The 18,399-nt window shown below is 50.6% G+C and overlaps 1 protein-coding gene across 3 annotated transcripts in view; it reads right to left on the bottom strand.

Moving 5' to 3' along the window:
* PER3 (period circadian regulator 3) overlaps positions 1-18,154 on the bottom strand; it is a 30,955-nt gene extending 12,801 nt beyond the window's left edge. For 2 of the 3 annotated variants that reach the window (XM_090268522.1, XM_090268523.1), the window contains exons 1-6: positions 9,198-9,449; positions 6,733-6,811; positions 4,994-5,100; positions 4,624-4,780; positions 1,850-1,955; positions 614-742 (exon numbers count right to left, since the gene is read on the bottom strand). In XM_090268522.1, coding sequence (XP_090124648.1) covers positions 614-742; positions 1,850-1,955; positions 4,624-4,780; positions 4,994-5,100; positions 6,733-6,811; positions 9,198-9,426 — 807 coding nt within the window. In that variant the 5' untranslated portion in view covers positions 9,427-9,449. Of the gene's footprint in view, positions 1-613; positions 743-1,849; positions 1,956-4,623; positions 4,781-4,993; positions 5,101-6,732; positions 6,812-9,197; positions 9,450-10,503; positions 10,553-14,386; positions 14,589-16,024; positions 16,141-16,951; positions 17,098-17,558 lie in introns of those variants that run through there. The other variant, XM_090268524.1, reaches the window with a different exon arrangement.
* Between the last annotated feature and the right edge of the window lie 245 nt (positions 18,155-18,399).

Raw genomic sequence — 18,399 nt, 5'->3', positions numbered from 1 at the left:
AATCAATCTCTTCACAATATGCTAATACTTAGAAAGCCCACTGCCAACCCAACTGCCACTTTCCAAAGATGGTATTTTTTTTTACTGACGGTTTCCCAAACCAGAAAGGATGGGGACGTCTACAGCGACCCCTCACTTACCACGGGTGTTACGTTCTAGACCCCCCATGACAGGTGAAAATCCGCGAAGTAGGAACTTTACATTTGTTTTAGTGTTTATATATATCTTAAGGCTTTATAAACCCTTCCCACACACTATAGCCCGTTTCCAGTCCCTTATTAACCTTTCCCACACTTTTATAAACACTACTTATGTCCTTAAACATATTCTACACTCTTAAACCTACGTCACTTTAACAACATACGTATATAGTACCGCAAAACCCCGCTATAGAGCGAAAAGTCCGTGATAAATAATTAAATGTAATAGTTTAAAAACCTCCGCGATCCAGTGAGGCCACGGTAAGTGAACCCCAATACAGCGAGGGACTGCTGTACTGCCAGGTGGGCCTGCAGGTCAAGCGCGCAGGGAGAAGCCACGTGCCGAGGTGCGGGGCCCGCGCGGCGGCCCAGGCAGCGGGACAGGAGGGAGCCGGCCACACCCGCCCACTCACCGGCTCCTTCTGCATGTTGTCCCCGCAGGGCACGCTGGACTCGCTGGAGGAGGCCGCGCTGACGTGGTGCTCCTGGGACGCGCTGCTGCCCAGGCTGCCATAGCCGCTGGACGCGCTCACGTGGACGGGCTGCAAGGACAAAGGCCCCCCTTGGGGTCACTGGCCCTGTGGCAGTCAGAGGGCAGACGCAGCGGCAGCTCCTCCGAGCTTATCTAAAGTGGTCACAACATCAAGACCAGAGTTCCCGAAACCCTACATCAGGGGTGGAAGGTGGACGCCTGTAACCCTAACGCTGACATGAAAACCGTTCCCCTCTCGTTTCCGTGACTGCCAAGGGCAAAGTCGAGTTTTCTCGCCTAAGCAGATATTTCTGTAACAAAAAAATTTTAAAAGCCCCATTATAATTTACCAAAATAGGAAAACATGCTGTTCTTGGGGCTGAGCGTGGAAGAGACAACAAATTAAATGTGCGCCACGGGGCTCCCAGCAGCTCCCCCTGCGGTTCCGGGGGGGCCCTGTGACGCCTCGGGACCCGCTTTACAAGTTTACTGCTTGACTCCAGGAGGAATCATTTGTGGTATTTGTTTTCAACAAGCAGTTTTTCCTGCTTCTGCCTTATAATGAGCAGATACTGAGGCCAGCCGGCCCCCTCCCCCACCTTGAAAATTGGAATTATTCTAAAAAATAGTGATGCCAAAACCCAGAGGTGGAGCACCCTGGTCGTGGTTGGGATATAAGAGGAATTCTGTCATTTAGAAATAACCTGTCTTACTGCTCACTGTGGCTCAGTTTTGTTGTCTGAAAACGAGTTATTACAAAATGTGCTGTGTTTTTAATACAGAAAAAGGCAAAAAGGATTAATAAAATTTAAAAACAAAAGAAGAGGAAGACAAAATTTCTAGAATGGAAAGGTAAGGATTTCTCTGTTTGTGAAGTGATTTTACTAAGACAGAATACTACAATAAAACAGGATCATGGGAATTTTGTGTTTGTTCTTTAAAATCTCCCATTTTAGCCCTGACCGGTGTGGCTCGGTGGGTCGGATGTCGTCCGGCAAAGCTGAAGGTCGCCGGTTCAATCCCCAGTCAGGGCACACGCCTGCGTCGTGGGCCAGGGAACCCGGTTGGGGCACTTAAGAGAGGCAACCGATGGACGTTTCTCTCCTTCTCTTTCTCCCTCCCTTCTCCCTCTCTAAAAGTAAATAAATAAAATCCATTTAAAAACCTCTCATTTTACCTGCAGCAGAAGTTTGTGAATCTGTTCTTGTAATTCTATTATGTCTTTGTCACCACCGTTTGTCTTTTTTATCCTGGGAGCAAACACGTCCTCATTCAGTGGACTCCTGCAAAACACCAAGAAAAGGCTGATCCAAGCAATTTGAAATTCATTGAAATAATAAATTCAAATAATAAAGCTGTGCTTTTGACTCTGAATACAGAAAATGTGAAGCCAAAATTCTATTCACAGAGGCAGAGAAAAAAAACTGATAAGCGAACGAATTAACAGGCCGCCCGAGTCACAGCCTCTGCACCCCCGTCTCAGCCCTGCTGTGTACCGTAGGCCTGAATCAGTGACCGGAAACCACCTTAGCTACCAAAACATCTTCAACAACTCCTGGCCTCAAAACATAGCATGAACTGAGTAACCTGCTCTAGGAATCTGGTGACCCTAAGTTGGCCCAACAGCATGTGATGTTTGAAGCACCTAATAACTGAAGCTGTGTCGTAAAGGTGAGCCTGTGACACACCCCAGCGATAGAAATGTGGCCGCTGAAATCCTGTCTCGTATCTACCCTCACCCTGCAGAGCGCTGCCCATCTCCCGCCTGACAGCGAGGGGCAGACGTGCCCGCGAAGGACAGGAAGGGGCAGGACGCCTCTTCGGGGCTCTGCCACATGCAGTGAGGACAGCCAGCCCTTTCTTCCCCGTGGCATGCCAGAATCTGTGCCAGCTGCCCTCCAGCGACCAGCTCCTCTGGCCGCCCTAGGAAGCAAGTGCTGGAACGCCTGAAGCTGTCCCAAAGGCTGCGTACATTATCCTCGTTTTTTTTGGATTCTTTTTTCTTCTTGTTCTGAGTGGTTTTTTTGCTTATTTATGTTCCAACTCATTGACTTGATTCTGTTTCATTCACTTTACTATTGTTACCTGTAAATTGTTCTTTATTTCAGTTAGTGTACCCTTCATTTCTGACTGGATCTTTTTTATGCTGCCGAGGGCCTCACTAAGTTCTCTGAGCATCCTCATAACCAGTATTTTGAACTCTGCTTATCTCCATTTCTGGTGTTTTGATCTGTTCTTTCACTTGGGCCAGGTTTCTTTGTCTCATTTTGGCAGCCTCCCTGTGTTTGTTTCTGTGTATGGCTTCCTGTCTTGGTCATGTGGCTTAATGTAGTAGGTGCTCTACAGGGTCCAAAGGCACAGCTCCCCTATCACCCAAGATGGGCCCTCAAGGTGTGCCCTTTGTGTGGGCTGAGGACATCCTCCTCTTGTAGTTGAGCCTTGGATGCTGTTGACAGGTAAATGGAAGGAATTTACCCAGGCCAGTCAGATGCAAGGACTGGCTGTGACCACTGACCACAAACCACTGCCCTCCGTGGAGGATCAGGTGTGCAGGGGAGGTTGGTGGTGCTCCAATATGGTCCACTGGGTGCGCAGACCCTGGGGTTTCTTGGGTAGTGCAGGCCAAGGCCAGCCCCAACCTGTATTTTGCCCGGGGCACCCTGCCTGAGCTATAAAGCAATCAGAGATGGCTGCTGCTTGTGCTGGGCTTGGAGATTCCCAGGTGAAGCCAAGCTGTGAATCTAGGCTGGCTGCTGCTAGTGCCAGGCCTGGGGCCACTTAGTAAAAGGTATGGGAAATCGGGGATCACTGAGGCCAGCTGTTGCTTATTTGAGAGGATTTAGGAAGTTGTGAATCATGAGCCAAGACCAGCCATTCATATGAAAAAGCCCTTGTTAACAGCTGTAAGTTGAGTGGGATGGAGACGCAGGGGATCTTCAAGGTGGGACAAACAGTGAGAGCCAGGTTGATGGAGTCTCAGATATGGCACCTGCCTGTCCACTATGTGGCTCCGTGCAGGGAGGGTTCAGAAAAGGGACAATGGCCTCTGCCCACATTTCTGTCTGGGAGAAAGCTGTCCTTCAGCTCTTGCCTTGATGCCAGACACTTCAGTTCCTCCTTGTAGGCCTCTGGTACCTTTCAAGCTGCTACCCTGCTGCTGAAGCTCAGAGGGAGTGAGTCTGAGCATGTCCTTGTGTGAGTTCTTAAAGAGGAACTGCTTGGGACTACAGAAGTTTCTTCCACTGACTCAGTCCCCGCTGGCTTCTGCAGCCAGAAGTTGTGGGGACTTATCCTCCTGGCGCTGGAACCCTGGGCTGGGGAGCCTGGGGTGGGGCCGGGACTCCTCACTTCTGAGGTATCCCTCCCGGTGTGGGTGTGGGGCCAGCCTGTTCCATGTCTCCACCCCTTCTACCCATCTGCATGGGTGTGACTTCCTTAATTCTGCAGCCGTCAGACTTCTATTCACCGTGACTCCTCATAGCTCTGCGTGACGGCTGTTCTATACTTTGGTCATAGTTCTGACGCGGTTGTGCGAGGAGGTGAGCTGTGCTCGCCTGTGCTGCCGTCTTGACTGGAAGTTGTAAAAATGTTTACCGACCAATATAACAACACATCAAGCAAGTATTCCAGATTAGTTAATATGTGCGCTTAAGCCACTATAAGTCTGCGATTATGGTTAAATCCCATCACAAAATATGTCTTTTCTTTCTATAGCTTTTCTGTGCTTAGTTATAGCTCCTTAGAGTACTTACAGAAGGCAACCCTCAGGTCAGAGAGAGAAGTCTTTCAAGGCCTTGGATACACAGTGCTAAACTGTTTTCTAGAAGCACTAAAAAAACCCCCGTTTCATTTGGTTCACGTGTTAACTGATTCAACGCGGAGTCAGTGCGCAAAGGCAGGTGACTTGGTCAAACAAGGTTCTCTTAGAAAACGTGAAAATGCAGGGCTCACGTCCTGACTTTGTGCCGCCCCATGATGAACGAGACCTTCCGGCTCCAGGGGTTCACGAAGCTGGACCAGCTGGAGTCCAGGACGACGTACTCCCCGTTCTGCGCACAGAACCTGACGGGCGCGTGCTCGAAGGGCGGCCGGCCCGCGAACTGCAACACTGCACAGGGTGAGGGCGGGACACAAGTGTTACCACTGCCATTTGGGGGCATTTATTCACAACATTTTAAGAAAGTCACAGTAGGCAAAAGGTTGTCCTGGCAGTTTCAGCACAGCGCTGACCTGATTAAAGGTTAAGCTCTAAGAACAAGGAAGCGACAAGTCAGGCCAGGGACTAAGAAAACCCCCACGCCCGCGGAGAACCACGCCTCACCTTTCTGGTGGACGGCCACCATCAGCGGCCGGTCTTCCGGGTGCAGGCACGTGAGGATGGACGTCCCGATCAGGTCCTGAGGGAGGTATCCCAGCAAAGGCGCGGCTCTGTGCACAGACCCAGCGCGGGCGGCAGGTTATACGCAGCATTTTTTATACTCAACCTACTTTTAAAAATAATTCTTTGCCTAATTTTAAATACGAATAAAAGGTACACAAATACTGTGGAGAAACAGTCACATCATCGAAGAAATGCTGGTCATCCGACTCACTGCATCAAAGTCACCTGGGGACCCCGCCAGCACACGGACTCCCGGGCTCCCGCAGGCCAGCAAGTCGGAGCGTCACAGGCAAGACCCGAACCCACATGGTTCCCAAGTTCCTCAGAGGTCCCCGAAGTCCTCCTTTTTGCTGCCACTTAAAAGGCACACAAAGGTCACGTCATAACACAGAAAAGTGCTTATGACGTTAAATGAATACAGCACACTACCGTTTTGTACAGTATGATCAAAGTTACACAAGAACAATGCCCTGCAGAAGGCCATGCCGAACAGCCAGCCAGCACACGGACGCCTGCCGGACAGAGGCCCACGGGACACGGCCTTGGCCAGGACCCTCGGGCGGCGTGGGGAGAACCAGCTCCACACACACTTTCGAGGTGACAAATCCACAGATATTGTCTCATGTGATAAAATTTAAGCTATTTTCAGAATATTCTTGGTTAAATTACTTTACTTTCTACAGATTATATTATATGAAGAATTTCACCAACTACTATCTATTTCAGGGTATTTATTATGAAATAAAATGATTTTCAGATGTTAAGATTTTTAACAAATCAGAATTACCATATCATAGCTGCCGAGTTTTTCACCTCTTTGCTTTACGTTGATGTGTGGGGTGGTGCTTGTTTCCCAGACTTCGGGATTTCACGAGAAAAAATAAATTTTACATAAACTGGGGGAAAATGGAAGGGTACTGATCAGGGGGTAACAATGTTTGATTTTTCCAATATCGCTATTCTTTAAATAAAAAGACTATTTTAACACTTAAAAAAGTAGGAAGACCTAAGTTCAAAATAAATAACAATTCTTTAAATAAATTTAGCTTCATACACATACACACAAAATCTTTTTCTTTTTTCCCTCCCTTCACTAAAAGAAACCAGAAGCAGGTCTGGGAAGCACCTGTCCCGTGGAAATCAGCCCAGAACAGGCGCCGGGGCCAGAGGCCTGGGGTCGCCTCGACTGTGGCTACAGAGCACATCTGGTCTTGGCAAGCAGGCGCCCAGGTCATCGTCCCCTTGTGTGAAGGGAACAGTAATTCCTGATTTCCCGAACAAGCAGACTGCTGTGAGACCAAACACGACTTGCAAATTCTAGAAGTGTTTGATATTTACATTTCTTCCCCGAGAAGCTCCGACTTGTTGGCCTGCGGGAGCCTGGCAGTCCGTGTGCTGGCGGGTCCCCCGCACGACTTTGATGCAGTGAGTCAGATGACCAGCACTTTTTAGATTACGTGACTCCTTTCCCACAGTACCTGTGTCCCTTTTTTTCATACTTAAAAGATATTTACATTAAAAATTGGGACAACACAAATAATTTCAAACTAAAAAAATAAAAACAGATAATGAATAGATATCAGATAAATACTGTAGAAGTATATAAGCATGTGTGAACCTCTTCATATTTGTATTTATTTTCAGAAACAAATTTCTTTTAGGCTTAATGATGTACTTACCGTTCATCTATTTCAAGAAAAACACACCCTGGAGAGTGCGTTGTGGTAAAAATTCTTTTATCCACTGGGATTCGGGGAGCTATGAAAAACAGATATGCATTTAAAGTCAAATATCTAATTAATCATTCACTGAACTAAACACTTAACAAAACTTCTACATGAGATGGTAAAATCTCACTCTGAGCAGACAGTTAGATGATAATTTCCATTATTACCTACATTTTAAGTAGGTCAAAATGCCATGTCCACTAAAGTTAATTTTAAGCAGAGAACGTCTGGGGATACTGAATAGCTTACACACCACCAATAACCTAATAGTCAAAGCTGGGGTACCTTACACCCCAGGATCAGTGCCGTCACACTCAGTGGTTGTATATAACTAAGCACGCAGCATTGGAAACGTCAGTGCGGTGTGGACATTTTAAATTTGTGCAGCAGAGCTGGGGTGGCCGGCTCTGCCCCAGCGGGCTTTGAGAACGTGATTAGCACAGCAGGGACCGCTGGAGCACAGCACAGCTTCTGCACAACTTCATGGGCGAGAGACACGAGGTGTTTGCAGAAGACACCTACCTGAGCGGGGTCACCTCGGCACACACAGAGACGCGCCCACCCCTCGCCCACCCACCCGCTTCCTCGGAACGCCCTGTGCTAGGGGACACGCCAGGCCCTGTGCTAGGGGACACGTCTATCGATCTGATGTCAGAACTTCAGTCTTACTGCAGACAGACCTCCCTATGCCCCTGTCAATCACCCCAATAGCCACGCCCACAAGCAAACAAGCCAGGCCCTTCCATGGTGAGCCCTATTTATTGGATTGTGTATTTCTTTTTTTCATATTTTAAAAAATTTCATTATTTTTCAATTACTTGACATTCAGTCCTCTTTCTGTTAGTTTCAGGCGTATAGTACAGCGGTTAGACAGTTACATAATTTACGAAGGGACTCCCCCAGTAACTCCAGCTCTCATCTGACACCCGGCGGCCCCTACACCACCTTTGACTGTATCCCCTGCGCTGTACCTGACACCCCTCATGACTGTCCCGTGACTGCTGCTCTGCCCTTCTCAGTCCCTCGACTTTCTTACCGATCCCACCCCCTCCCGCCTGGGACCCGTCAGTCTGTTCTCTGTACCTGTGAGTCTGCCTGTTTCTACTTTGTTCATTTATAGCCTTCTTTAGATTCCACATGTAAGTGAAATCCTATGGTATTTGTCTTTTTCTGTCTGACTTATCTCATGTGACATAATGGCCTCTAGGTCTAGTCACATTGTTGCAAATGGTAAGATTTCATTCTTTTTTCATGGCTGACTAATATTCCAATATGTACACAGGTACCACCTCTATCCAATCATCTGCTGATGGGCACATAGGTTATTTCCATGTCTCAGCTATTGTAAACTACACTATAGTGAACACAGGGGTGTGTTTATCTTTTTGAATTAATGTCTTGGATTTCTTCAGGTATGTACCTGAAAGTGGAGTTGGTGAGTCACATGGTGGTTCTATTTTTAGAGGAACTTCCACACTGTTTTCCATAGTGCCTGCACCAGTTTCATTTCTTAACCACTGAATGTTTAAAACTGTTACTGTTTTATCTTTTTCAGATTTTATTTAACTATTTATTTTAGAGAGAGGGGGAGGGAGAAAGAGAGGGAGAGAAACATCAACGCGTGGCTGCCTCTCACACGCCCCCACCTGGGGACCTGGCCTGCAGCTAAGGCACGTGCCCTGCCTGGGAATCGAACTGGCGACCCTTTGGTTTGCAGACCGGCGCTCAGTCCACTGAGCCCCAGCAGCCAGGGCTGTGATTATTGTTAGTAGAGCCTGCCTTAGTTCTAACGGGTGGCTCAACCTTCGAGCTCTGTGCCCCTAACTTCATTTTCCCATAAGCTCTGTGGCTTCTGCTTTGCGTGACTTTTTGCGCAGGCTGATCACTGTCAGAAAAGCAGGCGCCACATTACAGTGGAAGTGACTGCAGTTTCAAGTAATAAATGGAAGCTCCTTCTGTACTGATACGTGAACTTTAAAATGTGGTTCTGCCATCAGCATATATAAACCGTACTCAAAGGTTTATATTTACATGTGATAAACACCAGGGGGTTTCAAGCACATGGAAAACATAAATTCATTCTTGTGACCTTGCTGTGCAACTACTTCAATGCTCCTGCGTCACACAAGACTGAAGCAAGAGGCCACCGGCCTGCCACCAGTACAGAAAGCACTGGAGGACCGAGCATCTGTGGCAAGTCTCCGCTTAGACCCTGAGGCCAGGCTGCCCATGAAGGACAGGGCTGCACAGGACATCAAGGTCAGTAAGCGAGGACACCAGGAAACCCCACTACACGTGCCCCCGGAGTCCAGGGCCAAGCTGCAGGCCTGCGCGCTCTCTCCAGTCCCACAGCCACAGCGAACAGGTTCCCGCAGGCCAACAGACCTGCCTGCGGACAGCAGACACTCCCCACTGACCTTCGTAACCAGAGTGAATCTTCTCGGCCAGCAGGAGACAGCAGGGCTCCGAGTCCGGCCAGGCGGAGCCGCGCACATGAATCAGGTAGGGGATGATCCGGAACGGGGAGTAATGCTTCTGCTCTCTGTCTTCCCCTCTGCTGCAGAGAACAGAAATGGTTGGTGGTCGCCCTGGTGCGCTCAGTTCGCCCGGTGTGAAACACGGCCGGGAGAATGTCCCACTGCTCATTTCTAAGGGAGGTGCAGCCCAGTCTAAAATACTGAAACATACTTATTTTAAAAAGAAGGGAAATGTTAGTTTAAGTTTTCAGTGCCCAAGGGCAATTCTAGTCCTTCATTGCGCAGTGAGGAAGGTCTCACAGGGAGCTGGCTTAGACGGCTGGGAGTCCCATGGAACAAGGCGCTCCGTGACGCCGCCCCGACCCCCGCGCCCTCCCCTCCGAGGCTGACTCCCCTGCTTTTGCTGTGCAGCCCCAGGGTGCTCAGTGCCCTGCACACGCTCGGGATCTGACACCTGCCTCTGGCCTGGATTTCTCCCCTGAACGCCGGATTCGTGTACCCATGCCCAACCGACATCATGACGCCTTACTGTGAAAGGAACATTGACGGGAATGTAACATTAGGAACAGGGCAGTGCGTTTAGTAGAAAAAATCACTAATAAATCCTATGAGAGCCCTGGCTGGTGTGGCTCAGGGGATGGAGTGCCGGCCTGTGAACCAAGTGTCGCCGGTTCGATTCCCAGTCAGGGCACAGGCCTGGGTTGCGGGCCAGGTCCCCAGCTGGGGGTGAGCGAGAGGCAACCTCACAGTGATGTTTCTTTTCCTCTCTCTCTCCCTCCCTTCCCCTTCTAAAAATAAATAAAATCTTTTATAAAATCCTAAGAGAAACCAACTACTATTACAATTTGGGTCCATCTTCCTCTAGTTATCTTCTGGACCTTTTAAATCCTTGTCATAAATACACTATCTTGCTTTCTTTCAAGTTATTTGAAATGTCAAAGATTAATTCTAAATGGGACCCAACAACCAAAAGCAAACATGAACCAGGGAGCCCCAACCACGGCCACTGGAAAAGGCCGCAGGGTAAGAATGTCCTTTCTGATATTTCTCCTATCGCATTATTATCTACTTTCCTCGTGAGGGTATGTTTCTTCCCCTCAATCAAAACGCAAACTTCTTGTGGCAAGAACCAAGTCTTGTCCTTTGTATGCACAGCGGAGCTGGCAGATATGAAAGGATCCCAGGAAGTGCTAAGTAAGACCAGAGCCCAGGGCCCCGCGTGGCCTCCGCAAGCCCCTGCACGTACCGGATCCTGCAGAAGAAGGACTTCACCGGAGCGCAGTCGTGCTGCGACGCTGCGGGGGACAAAGAGAAACCGTCACTCCGCCCGCAGAGGCACTGCAGAGCGGCGCGTCCTCAGACAAACAATGGCACACTGTCACTGCACAAATAAGAAACTAGTTTTTAAGAGAGACACTCGGATCACATTAGGACTCTCCTCTGTCATTTTGAGATCTGGCCACGTCCAGGGTTTTCCGAGGGCTTTCCTGTTCTGCCAGGAGCCCTCAGGCACGATGGTGAGAGCGTCTGACTTAGTCTCTCCTTCACTGCTTCCGACAGACCCTCCTGGAACTGCCTGCCCTTCCTGCAAACGCGCATGTAACAATCGTCGGCACAATTATTTTGGTGGTAACATTCTATGTCACTGTTAGTCTGGACGTGTCTCCAAACTTAGAATTTGACTACTTATAACTTTTAAGTATACACGGTCAAATTTCTTTTCTCGTTTTCTTTCCTGGTATAAGTTCCCGCAAGCCATGTTCCACGGTGAAATGACATGACCATTTACGGTTCTCATCATGTGCTGGTGAACTAATGTCCAGAAGATTGTACCAGCTGACAAGTGTCACTGACCACAGTTCTCACTGACTTTATTGATTTGTGAGGTGGTAACTCAGAAATGTTTAAATTTGCATATCATAGGGCAGACAAGTATTTGCCGCCTGTTTGTATTTCCGCTGCTTAGCGTTCCCTGAACGTATCTTTCGGTTATCTGTTCACTGGAGCAAGAAGTCCTCAGTTATGGGAAGAACCAAGGAAATGTTTAAAACCAAGGACATGGTTAGAAAATACACACTGGAGAGGCTTCACAACAAAACTCTGAAGAACCAGCAGGCTGCATGAACATGCCGCGGGTCTTTGCACTTCTAAGGAAAGGCTCACAGGAAGAATCAGAAAACGGGCTTTTGAATGACCAAGGACGATGTACATGAGTGAAAAAGAAAATACTCCAGTTTAAAAGTCAAGGGACCAGTGATCAAAGTATCAAAATTCACGAAACTATGAAAGTCAGAGTCCCAGAATTCTGAAAGCAGGAGACAGTTCCTCCCGTGTGTCTGCGGGAAGTGAACGGAAGGACGGCTTGATCAAGCAGGTGTACGGGACTCGTCACGCAAAGGCGCGCTACAGTCTGAACACAGGAGCTGGAGGGACGCAGGCAGGATGAGGACGTTTCAAAAACATCCTTCATTTCTTTGGAATGGTTTTTAAGGACAGAACCCCAACCTGGTGCCACATTCAAAGGCCTTGTTAGGTTACGGTCCCCTGCTGGGAAGTGGCCATCACAGGCAGCAAGGCTGCTGGGGGCAGTGGTCTAGGGCAGGGGCTCTGGCTCCCCCTGCCCAGGGTGAAATCGGGCTCCACACGTACTGGCAGTGTGACCTTGGGTGAGTCACTCGGCTCTGGGCCTTAGTGATTGTGGTGGTCAAGAAAGGGCGCGGCTCCTGGCTTCAGGGGACCTGATGTCCTGCAGGCTGTCCTCAGCCACTGCCTGCATACACAGGGGCCCCAAGGCAGGCGGTCCCTGGAGACACAGGGCCGTCCCCTGCCGGGCGGTGGCGCCTGGCCTCCTGTTCTCTGAGCTGCCCTGTGGGCCAAGACTGCTGTTCCCAGCCGCCTTCCACAGGTGTCGGCCTGCGCTGCGGGTGGGGGCCTCTCCCCTAGGTCTCAAGCACAGCTAACCCCTCTGGACATCTGCTTCCCGGCTGACCCGACTAACAGGACTAACCGTCACCGTCTGTCAGCTGGGGATGATGAGAGTGACCACACCTCGCAGCCTCCATGAAGAGTAAATCCACTGACACGTTAGGAAGAGTCCCTGGCCAACAGACAGTAGCAACTGGGATGCTCCTTAGGCTACAGCACGCTCCCAATCTCCAAAGTGCTCTCCGACCACTCGCTGCCTTGACTCTCACAGCCCCCGAGTGGCTCAGCTGGCTGGAGTGTTGTCCTGCACGTCTAATGGAAGGTTAGGGGTTCGATTCCCAATCAGGGCACAGGCCTGGGCTGAGGGTTCGGTCCCCAGTCAAGGAGCTTACGACAGGCAGCCCACGGATGTTTCTCTCCCTCTCCCCCTTCCTCTCTAAAAGCAATGAGAAACTGTGCTTGCGTGAGGATAAAGAAAAATAAAGCTCAGACCTTCAGGGTCCTAGCTTAACATTCTCTGCATGCAGAAAACAGTGCAAACTGCCTCCCACTGTTTGTGCATCGCAGGAGGCCCGATTCGGCCAGCTTGTTTGGCGACTCCCACCAGAGCGGGGACCGCATGGTCGCAGCCGCAGCGGGGACCCCCTCACGCCCCATTTTAAGTGCGGTCTGCAGACAGAGCGCGAAGCCCCTCCCGAGAGGCCCGGGCCACAGGGCAGGTGGAGACGCACTCTAGTGCAGGGCCACGCGCTGACAGCAGCTGAGGGCACAGCTTCCTGCGTCCTTGTCACGGCCTCTGAGCTCGAAGGGCAGGACAGAAAGGAGGGGGCCCGGGGCCCGGACGCCCCAGGGCTTGGCGGCTGAGCTCGTGGAGCGCGGGCTGCTGTGGGTTACGAGGCAGAGCGCGGGGCGAGGGGCAAACCAGGTGTGCGTCAGGCAGTAACGGGGCACGTGAAGGCTCAGGGTAAAAAGACAGCCGCCCGCAGTCGGGCGGGGCTTCACAGCAACAAGCGATCAGCAGAGACAGAAGGTCTGGAAGGGTAAGGCGGAGGCTCCCCAGGCGACGCGGCAGGGAAGGGGGTGAGGGGGGCGAGCCGGCCAACACCGCCGCGTCTGCTCCGCTCTCCCGTGTCCCGGCATCGGGAACAGTGCCGGGACCACAGCGGCCTCGGAGGAAGTGTTCACGGGGGCACAGAAGACTCACACGTGCGAAGGGACAGGTGTGGGCAATGAAAGGTGCGTGCAGGGGTTTGGGGAAGAGGAAGCGGACTGACATGGATGGTTTTAGGTGACGGCAGCAGGCGAGGGGGGCAGAGGAGGGGGGCCAGGACGGCGGCGGCTCTCCGAGGCGCACAGACCGTGTGTATGAAAGATGGGCACGCGGGCCTGCTCCTCACGGGCCAAGCACTGGGTTAGAAAATCGGAACGGACGCAGAGCCTGAGATTTGTGAGCTGAGAACGTTCTGGAGATCTGTTTCACGGCCACGGTAATGTGCTTAACGCCACTGAGTGGTATGCTGAAAAGTGGTTAATATGGTCAGTTTTGTTAAAGTGTGTTTTTGCAACAATAAAAAGTTAACATTATTTAAAAATTAGAGGAAAGGACTTGGAATCAAAGAGAAGGATGATCTATACCAAGCCCCTCAGGGACACTCTACAAAGAACGTGAAATAATAAAGGCGACGTAAGAAAGGACTAATGAACTGTTTAAAGATCACCCAGGACTGAATGTCCCTAAGAAAACCGGGAGCAAGCATCCCCAGGTCAGGAAAATAAGCATTTCAGAAGAAAAAGTAAAGAGATTCATGAACTTTTGGGGAAAAGAAAGCTAGCCATCAGATGTTTATCTCCAAAGCTAACACGTAATGACGTCAATGTAAGAGGAAAGCCATTTCATTTTATTAACTTAAAAGAAACAGAGCCTTTACAGCAATTAGCCTGGCCTATCTGGCACTCACGCTGTATTTATAATATATTGTTTATGAAACTAACTTGACTACGTAAAACAAATTTATTGAATCTTCGTGATTTTAGAAGCATATAAAATGTTATTTTCATCACATTCTACTTTTTGAAATCAAGAAAATTTAAAAACCCATACAGTCTGCCTATTCTCAATAACGCACTGGTTTCTGTGCTAGTCCTCGAAGGATAAAACTGATCTTTGCCAGGCAAGGCAGCCGTCCGAACTTCGGTCCCGTTACCTCTTTGGGTCCCGTTGTCCCAGGAGGGAAGCTGAGTGTGGGCCGTGTGTGTGTAGAACACCCTCACGTCTTGGGGCGCCAGCAGCCCGACAAAATGAGAGGACTCCAAGAAATCTTTCTTACAGTTCAGGATCAAAGTAGCCTGCTCAGAAATGTGCACCAGCCTTCCAGACAGAAATGAAAAAACTGCCACAAAGGTATCCTATGGGAAACATTTAAAATAAATGCAAATATTGAGATACTAGCGGTAACCCTTGAAAGGTATAAATCTCTTCTAGATTTCTACCATGATCAATAGCTTACCATGATCTCACACACACACACACACACACACACACACACACAACCTGCAAAGGCATAGTTAAACCTGCGTGGATCTTTCAAAGGCTTGGTTTCTAGGCCGAAAACCCACAGCAGCTTGCCCTACACTAAGCACATGGTATATACAGACGCCATTTCTGACTCCTTCTCCTTTGCACACTAGCTTTATACCCAGAGGGGCTGTCTTCTCTCCATCAAAGCATATTCTAGGCTTCAAGACCAAGCTCAAGAGTCACCTTCGAGATGTCTTTAACCAACACCGTTACATAAGAATTACGTCTCGAGCTCTGGCCAGGGTGGCTCAGTTGGTTGGAGCGCAGTCCCGTAACCGAGCGGCTGCGGGTTCAATCCCGGTCCAGGCATGTCCAGTCCCCAGGTCCGGGCACCTACAAGAGGCAACGGCTCGATGCTTCTCTCCCACTGATGTCTCTCTCCCCCTTCCTCTCTCTCTAAAAGCAATGAAAAATGTCCTTGGGCGAGGAGGAAAAAACAAAAAAGAATTATTACTCAAAGTTGTTCCATTGGACATAAATATAACTTAGGTATTATAATCAACCACTGTGTCTACCTGCTAGCATTGGCCCATATTTCCTCTCCAGCTTTACTTGGAAGCCTGTCAAGGGGAAATGTTTTCCTACACTTTTTTTCCTTAAATCTCGGTAGCACCTACTACATACTATGAACACACCGGTTAGTAACATAGGCACTACTGTAACATTAGGGATGGCTCATGGTCCAGTATTATAAAACTTTAGGTTACAATTACGTTGCGATCTAAACATAAAAGTTAAGTAATCTCCATCATATCAACAAAACATGAGGGGAAATTATTTTGTCAACATGAAGAGATTCAAAAGAGATATACTAAGTATCTCTTCCAAAATGTTATAAAAGATGACAGCATCTCAACTCACCTGGTCTATAAAATCCAGCTGTTACAACTTGAAGTAGTAGGTATTGGAACTAAGAATGATATAAATAGGAATTAACAATTCGGAGATCGGAATAAGATGCAGGAAGTTCCTCTGCGGGGTTCTCTCTTTAGTTTGAGAGACCTCGGGGGCGCTAAGGAGACAGAGGCACCTCAGAACCGAAGCAAAGCCAGCGGCAGTGGCCGCCCCGCTTCCCGCCCGCAGGCCTGTCCCCTGGCCCGGGCAGGACGCCGCCCGACGCCTCTCTAGCCGCTTCCTGCTTCCTCCTCTTGTCTGCCTCACACTGTGGCTACGGAAACTCTCAGGCACTCTGAAAACCTGCATCTAGACCAGGTCGTTAGGAAAAATCACCCAGGTGGACGTGGCAAAACGCGTGAGTTCTTACTGTGTTTTTGGAAGTGTGCTCTGAAGCGACAGTGGCCAGCTGCTCAAGACTGTACACGGTCACATCTGCTTGAGGTGCTCCGTTTTGACTGAGAATCTGGAAAAACTCACTGTTTGCTAAGAAACACAGGAAAATAAATAGGGAGTCCGGTGAAAACAGTGGCTTTAGGAAATCACTTCTATGACTAGTTAGGCTGGCTGCTTCCTCACGTGGGGACAGCCCCCAGTGCTGGCCTCGAAACCAGATCGCTTCCTTCCTTCACCTCCAGTCCTGAGAGCCGGACAAACCGAAGGCGGTGAGTTTTCTGAAGCCGGCCTGTTCAGATCACAAGGAACGCGACATTTAAGGCACTAAGGAGGGGAAGCCCCGAATGCCAAATACGCCCAGGACAGCGCGATGACAGGAACAGCACTCCAGCACTCAGGAGCTACGCGTCGCCTAGGAAGCCACGGGGGCGTGTGCTCGAGACGGTGCCCTTTATGAAACCCCTCGAGAAGAAAAGTCAGCGATGAAAAGGAAAAGGTGTGTACCGGGGTTCGTTTTTTTTTAATCGGCCGAGTTCCTGACGCATCATGAGTGCATTTTAAAAGCATGCGTACGGCACGGAAAGGTGACCTGTATTTAGGCAAACATGTTTTTCCCCCAACGCCCACAGAAGACAGGGCTCCTTTTAAAAGCGAGTCTCCAAAGTGCGCTTATACTGAACTTGACTCTCCTGCAACAGACAAGCGACATACTGCGCCCCTACCGGCCTCGTACACAAACCCGGCGCCCCTGCACTCCGGGCCGGAACAACTAAGACCCTCATGGGGTCAGTTACAGATCTGCTCCTCTTACAGAAACACCATGAACATCTCACACCCCGGCTGGGACGTCTGCGTGCCGTGGTGGCCTGGCGCGCCCGCCTCCCCGGGCCAGCTGGCCTACCTTGCACGCTGTGCACACAGCGCAGGGCGTAGTTGAGTGCGTCCAGGGTGCTGGGTTTCCGACGTCTCTCCGCCGGGAAGTGTTTCTTCATTTCCTGCACAACTGTGATCAGCTCTTCGGAAACTCGGTTTCGGTCTTGCTGTTGGCTGTCAAGATAAAAATAAATGAATTCACACGTTCAAGAACGGGAACCACCGACTTCTACCGAACAGCGTCTTTGGGGCCACGCAGCTTTCTGGGTGCAGCTCAGACCAGCTCTTCTAGTTCACAGGTTTCTCTCTGTGTGATGGGGCCGGGGGGTGGGGTGTGGAGGGGGGTTCCTGCCAACGCGACAGCCCAAGCTGCCCGTAACCATCAAGCACTTCCCACTCTCACTCCCGCTGCAGCCTCCACTCGGCTAAATCCTCCAACCACTTTTAACCTGCTCTCTGGGGATCTTCTTCAGTCTCCCAGAGCATTTCACTCAAGTTCCCTGAGTTCCCCGCTAAACGTCCTCCCAGTCTTACTTAAGGACAAACTAAAAAGGCTTGAACCCGCCTTTCCCTTTCAGCGACCCGGGCCGAGAACAAGAACAAGAACAAGAAACAGACCAGGCGGTGAGTATCACCTGTTGCTGCGGTCCAGGTATTTGCTCTTCAGCTGGTATTTCTGGCTCCACGTGTCATCAGATTCTTTCCCCGGGGCCTCCGCGGCGGCCCGTGGTCCTTCAAGTTCATTAGGGGCCACCCCCTGGGAGTCGGATAATCCGCCGGACATTTTTAGATCTTCACGAGGGTCCATAGTTTGCTCGGCCGTCTTCACCTGCTGCCTGCTTCTCCCTGACTTTGCAGCTAGCGTCGGAAGCTTCTCATTTTGATCCACGCCATCGCATCAGAGAAAACGATCGGTCCCCAGGAGCCGGCAGGGCCGGGCCTCCGTCGGCTAGAGACAGTTTTCTCTCCAGCGTTTCCATACAGTTTTGCAGGTCTTCGTTCCCGGGAGGGCCAGCCTGGCGGGCGCGGTGGGAGGCAAAAGCGGCAAATGTCAAGCGCGACGGGCCGTTCTGATTTGCTGCGGGAGACTGGGCTGCGGCTCGCCTGCGGGGGGCGGCCCTGGGGGGGACCCTCGGCCCCTGCGATCGCAAAGCCTGACTCAGGTTTACCAACTTGCCCGCCCGCAGCTCTGCAGAGCCGGCGTGCGCCCAGAACGGGACACGGTGAAGGGGGCCACTTTAGGCACAAAGTTCAGGGGACCCCGGGTTCCCGATCCGGCGCTGCCCGACCGCAGTCCCAAAGCGCGGGGCCGGCTCGGGACAACCTGCGGCCGGCCAGCTCTGAGGCCTCCCCGCCGGACCCCAGCACTCACCCGCCGTCGCCGTCGCCGCCACCGCCCTCCAGCCCCAAGCACAGCTGCTCGTTTAGCCTCGCGGGGCCCCGGAGTCTCGAGGCCCGCCCCGTGCCGGGCAGCCG

This window comes from Furipterus horrens, unplaced genomic scaffold (assembly GCF_987537825.1).
Source record: "Furipterus horrens unplaced genomic scaffold, mFurHor1.1.pri manual_scaffold_3, whole genome shotgun sequence".
Classification (NCBI taxonomy): domain Eukaryota; kingdom Metazoa; phylum Chordata; class Mammalia; order Chiroptera; family Furipteridae; genus Furipterus; species Furipterus horrens.
This window is presented reverse-complemented; position numbering and strand designations above follow the sequence as displayed.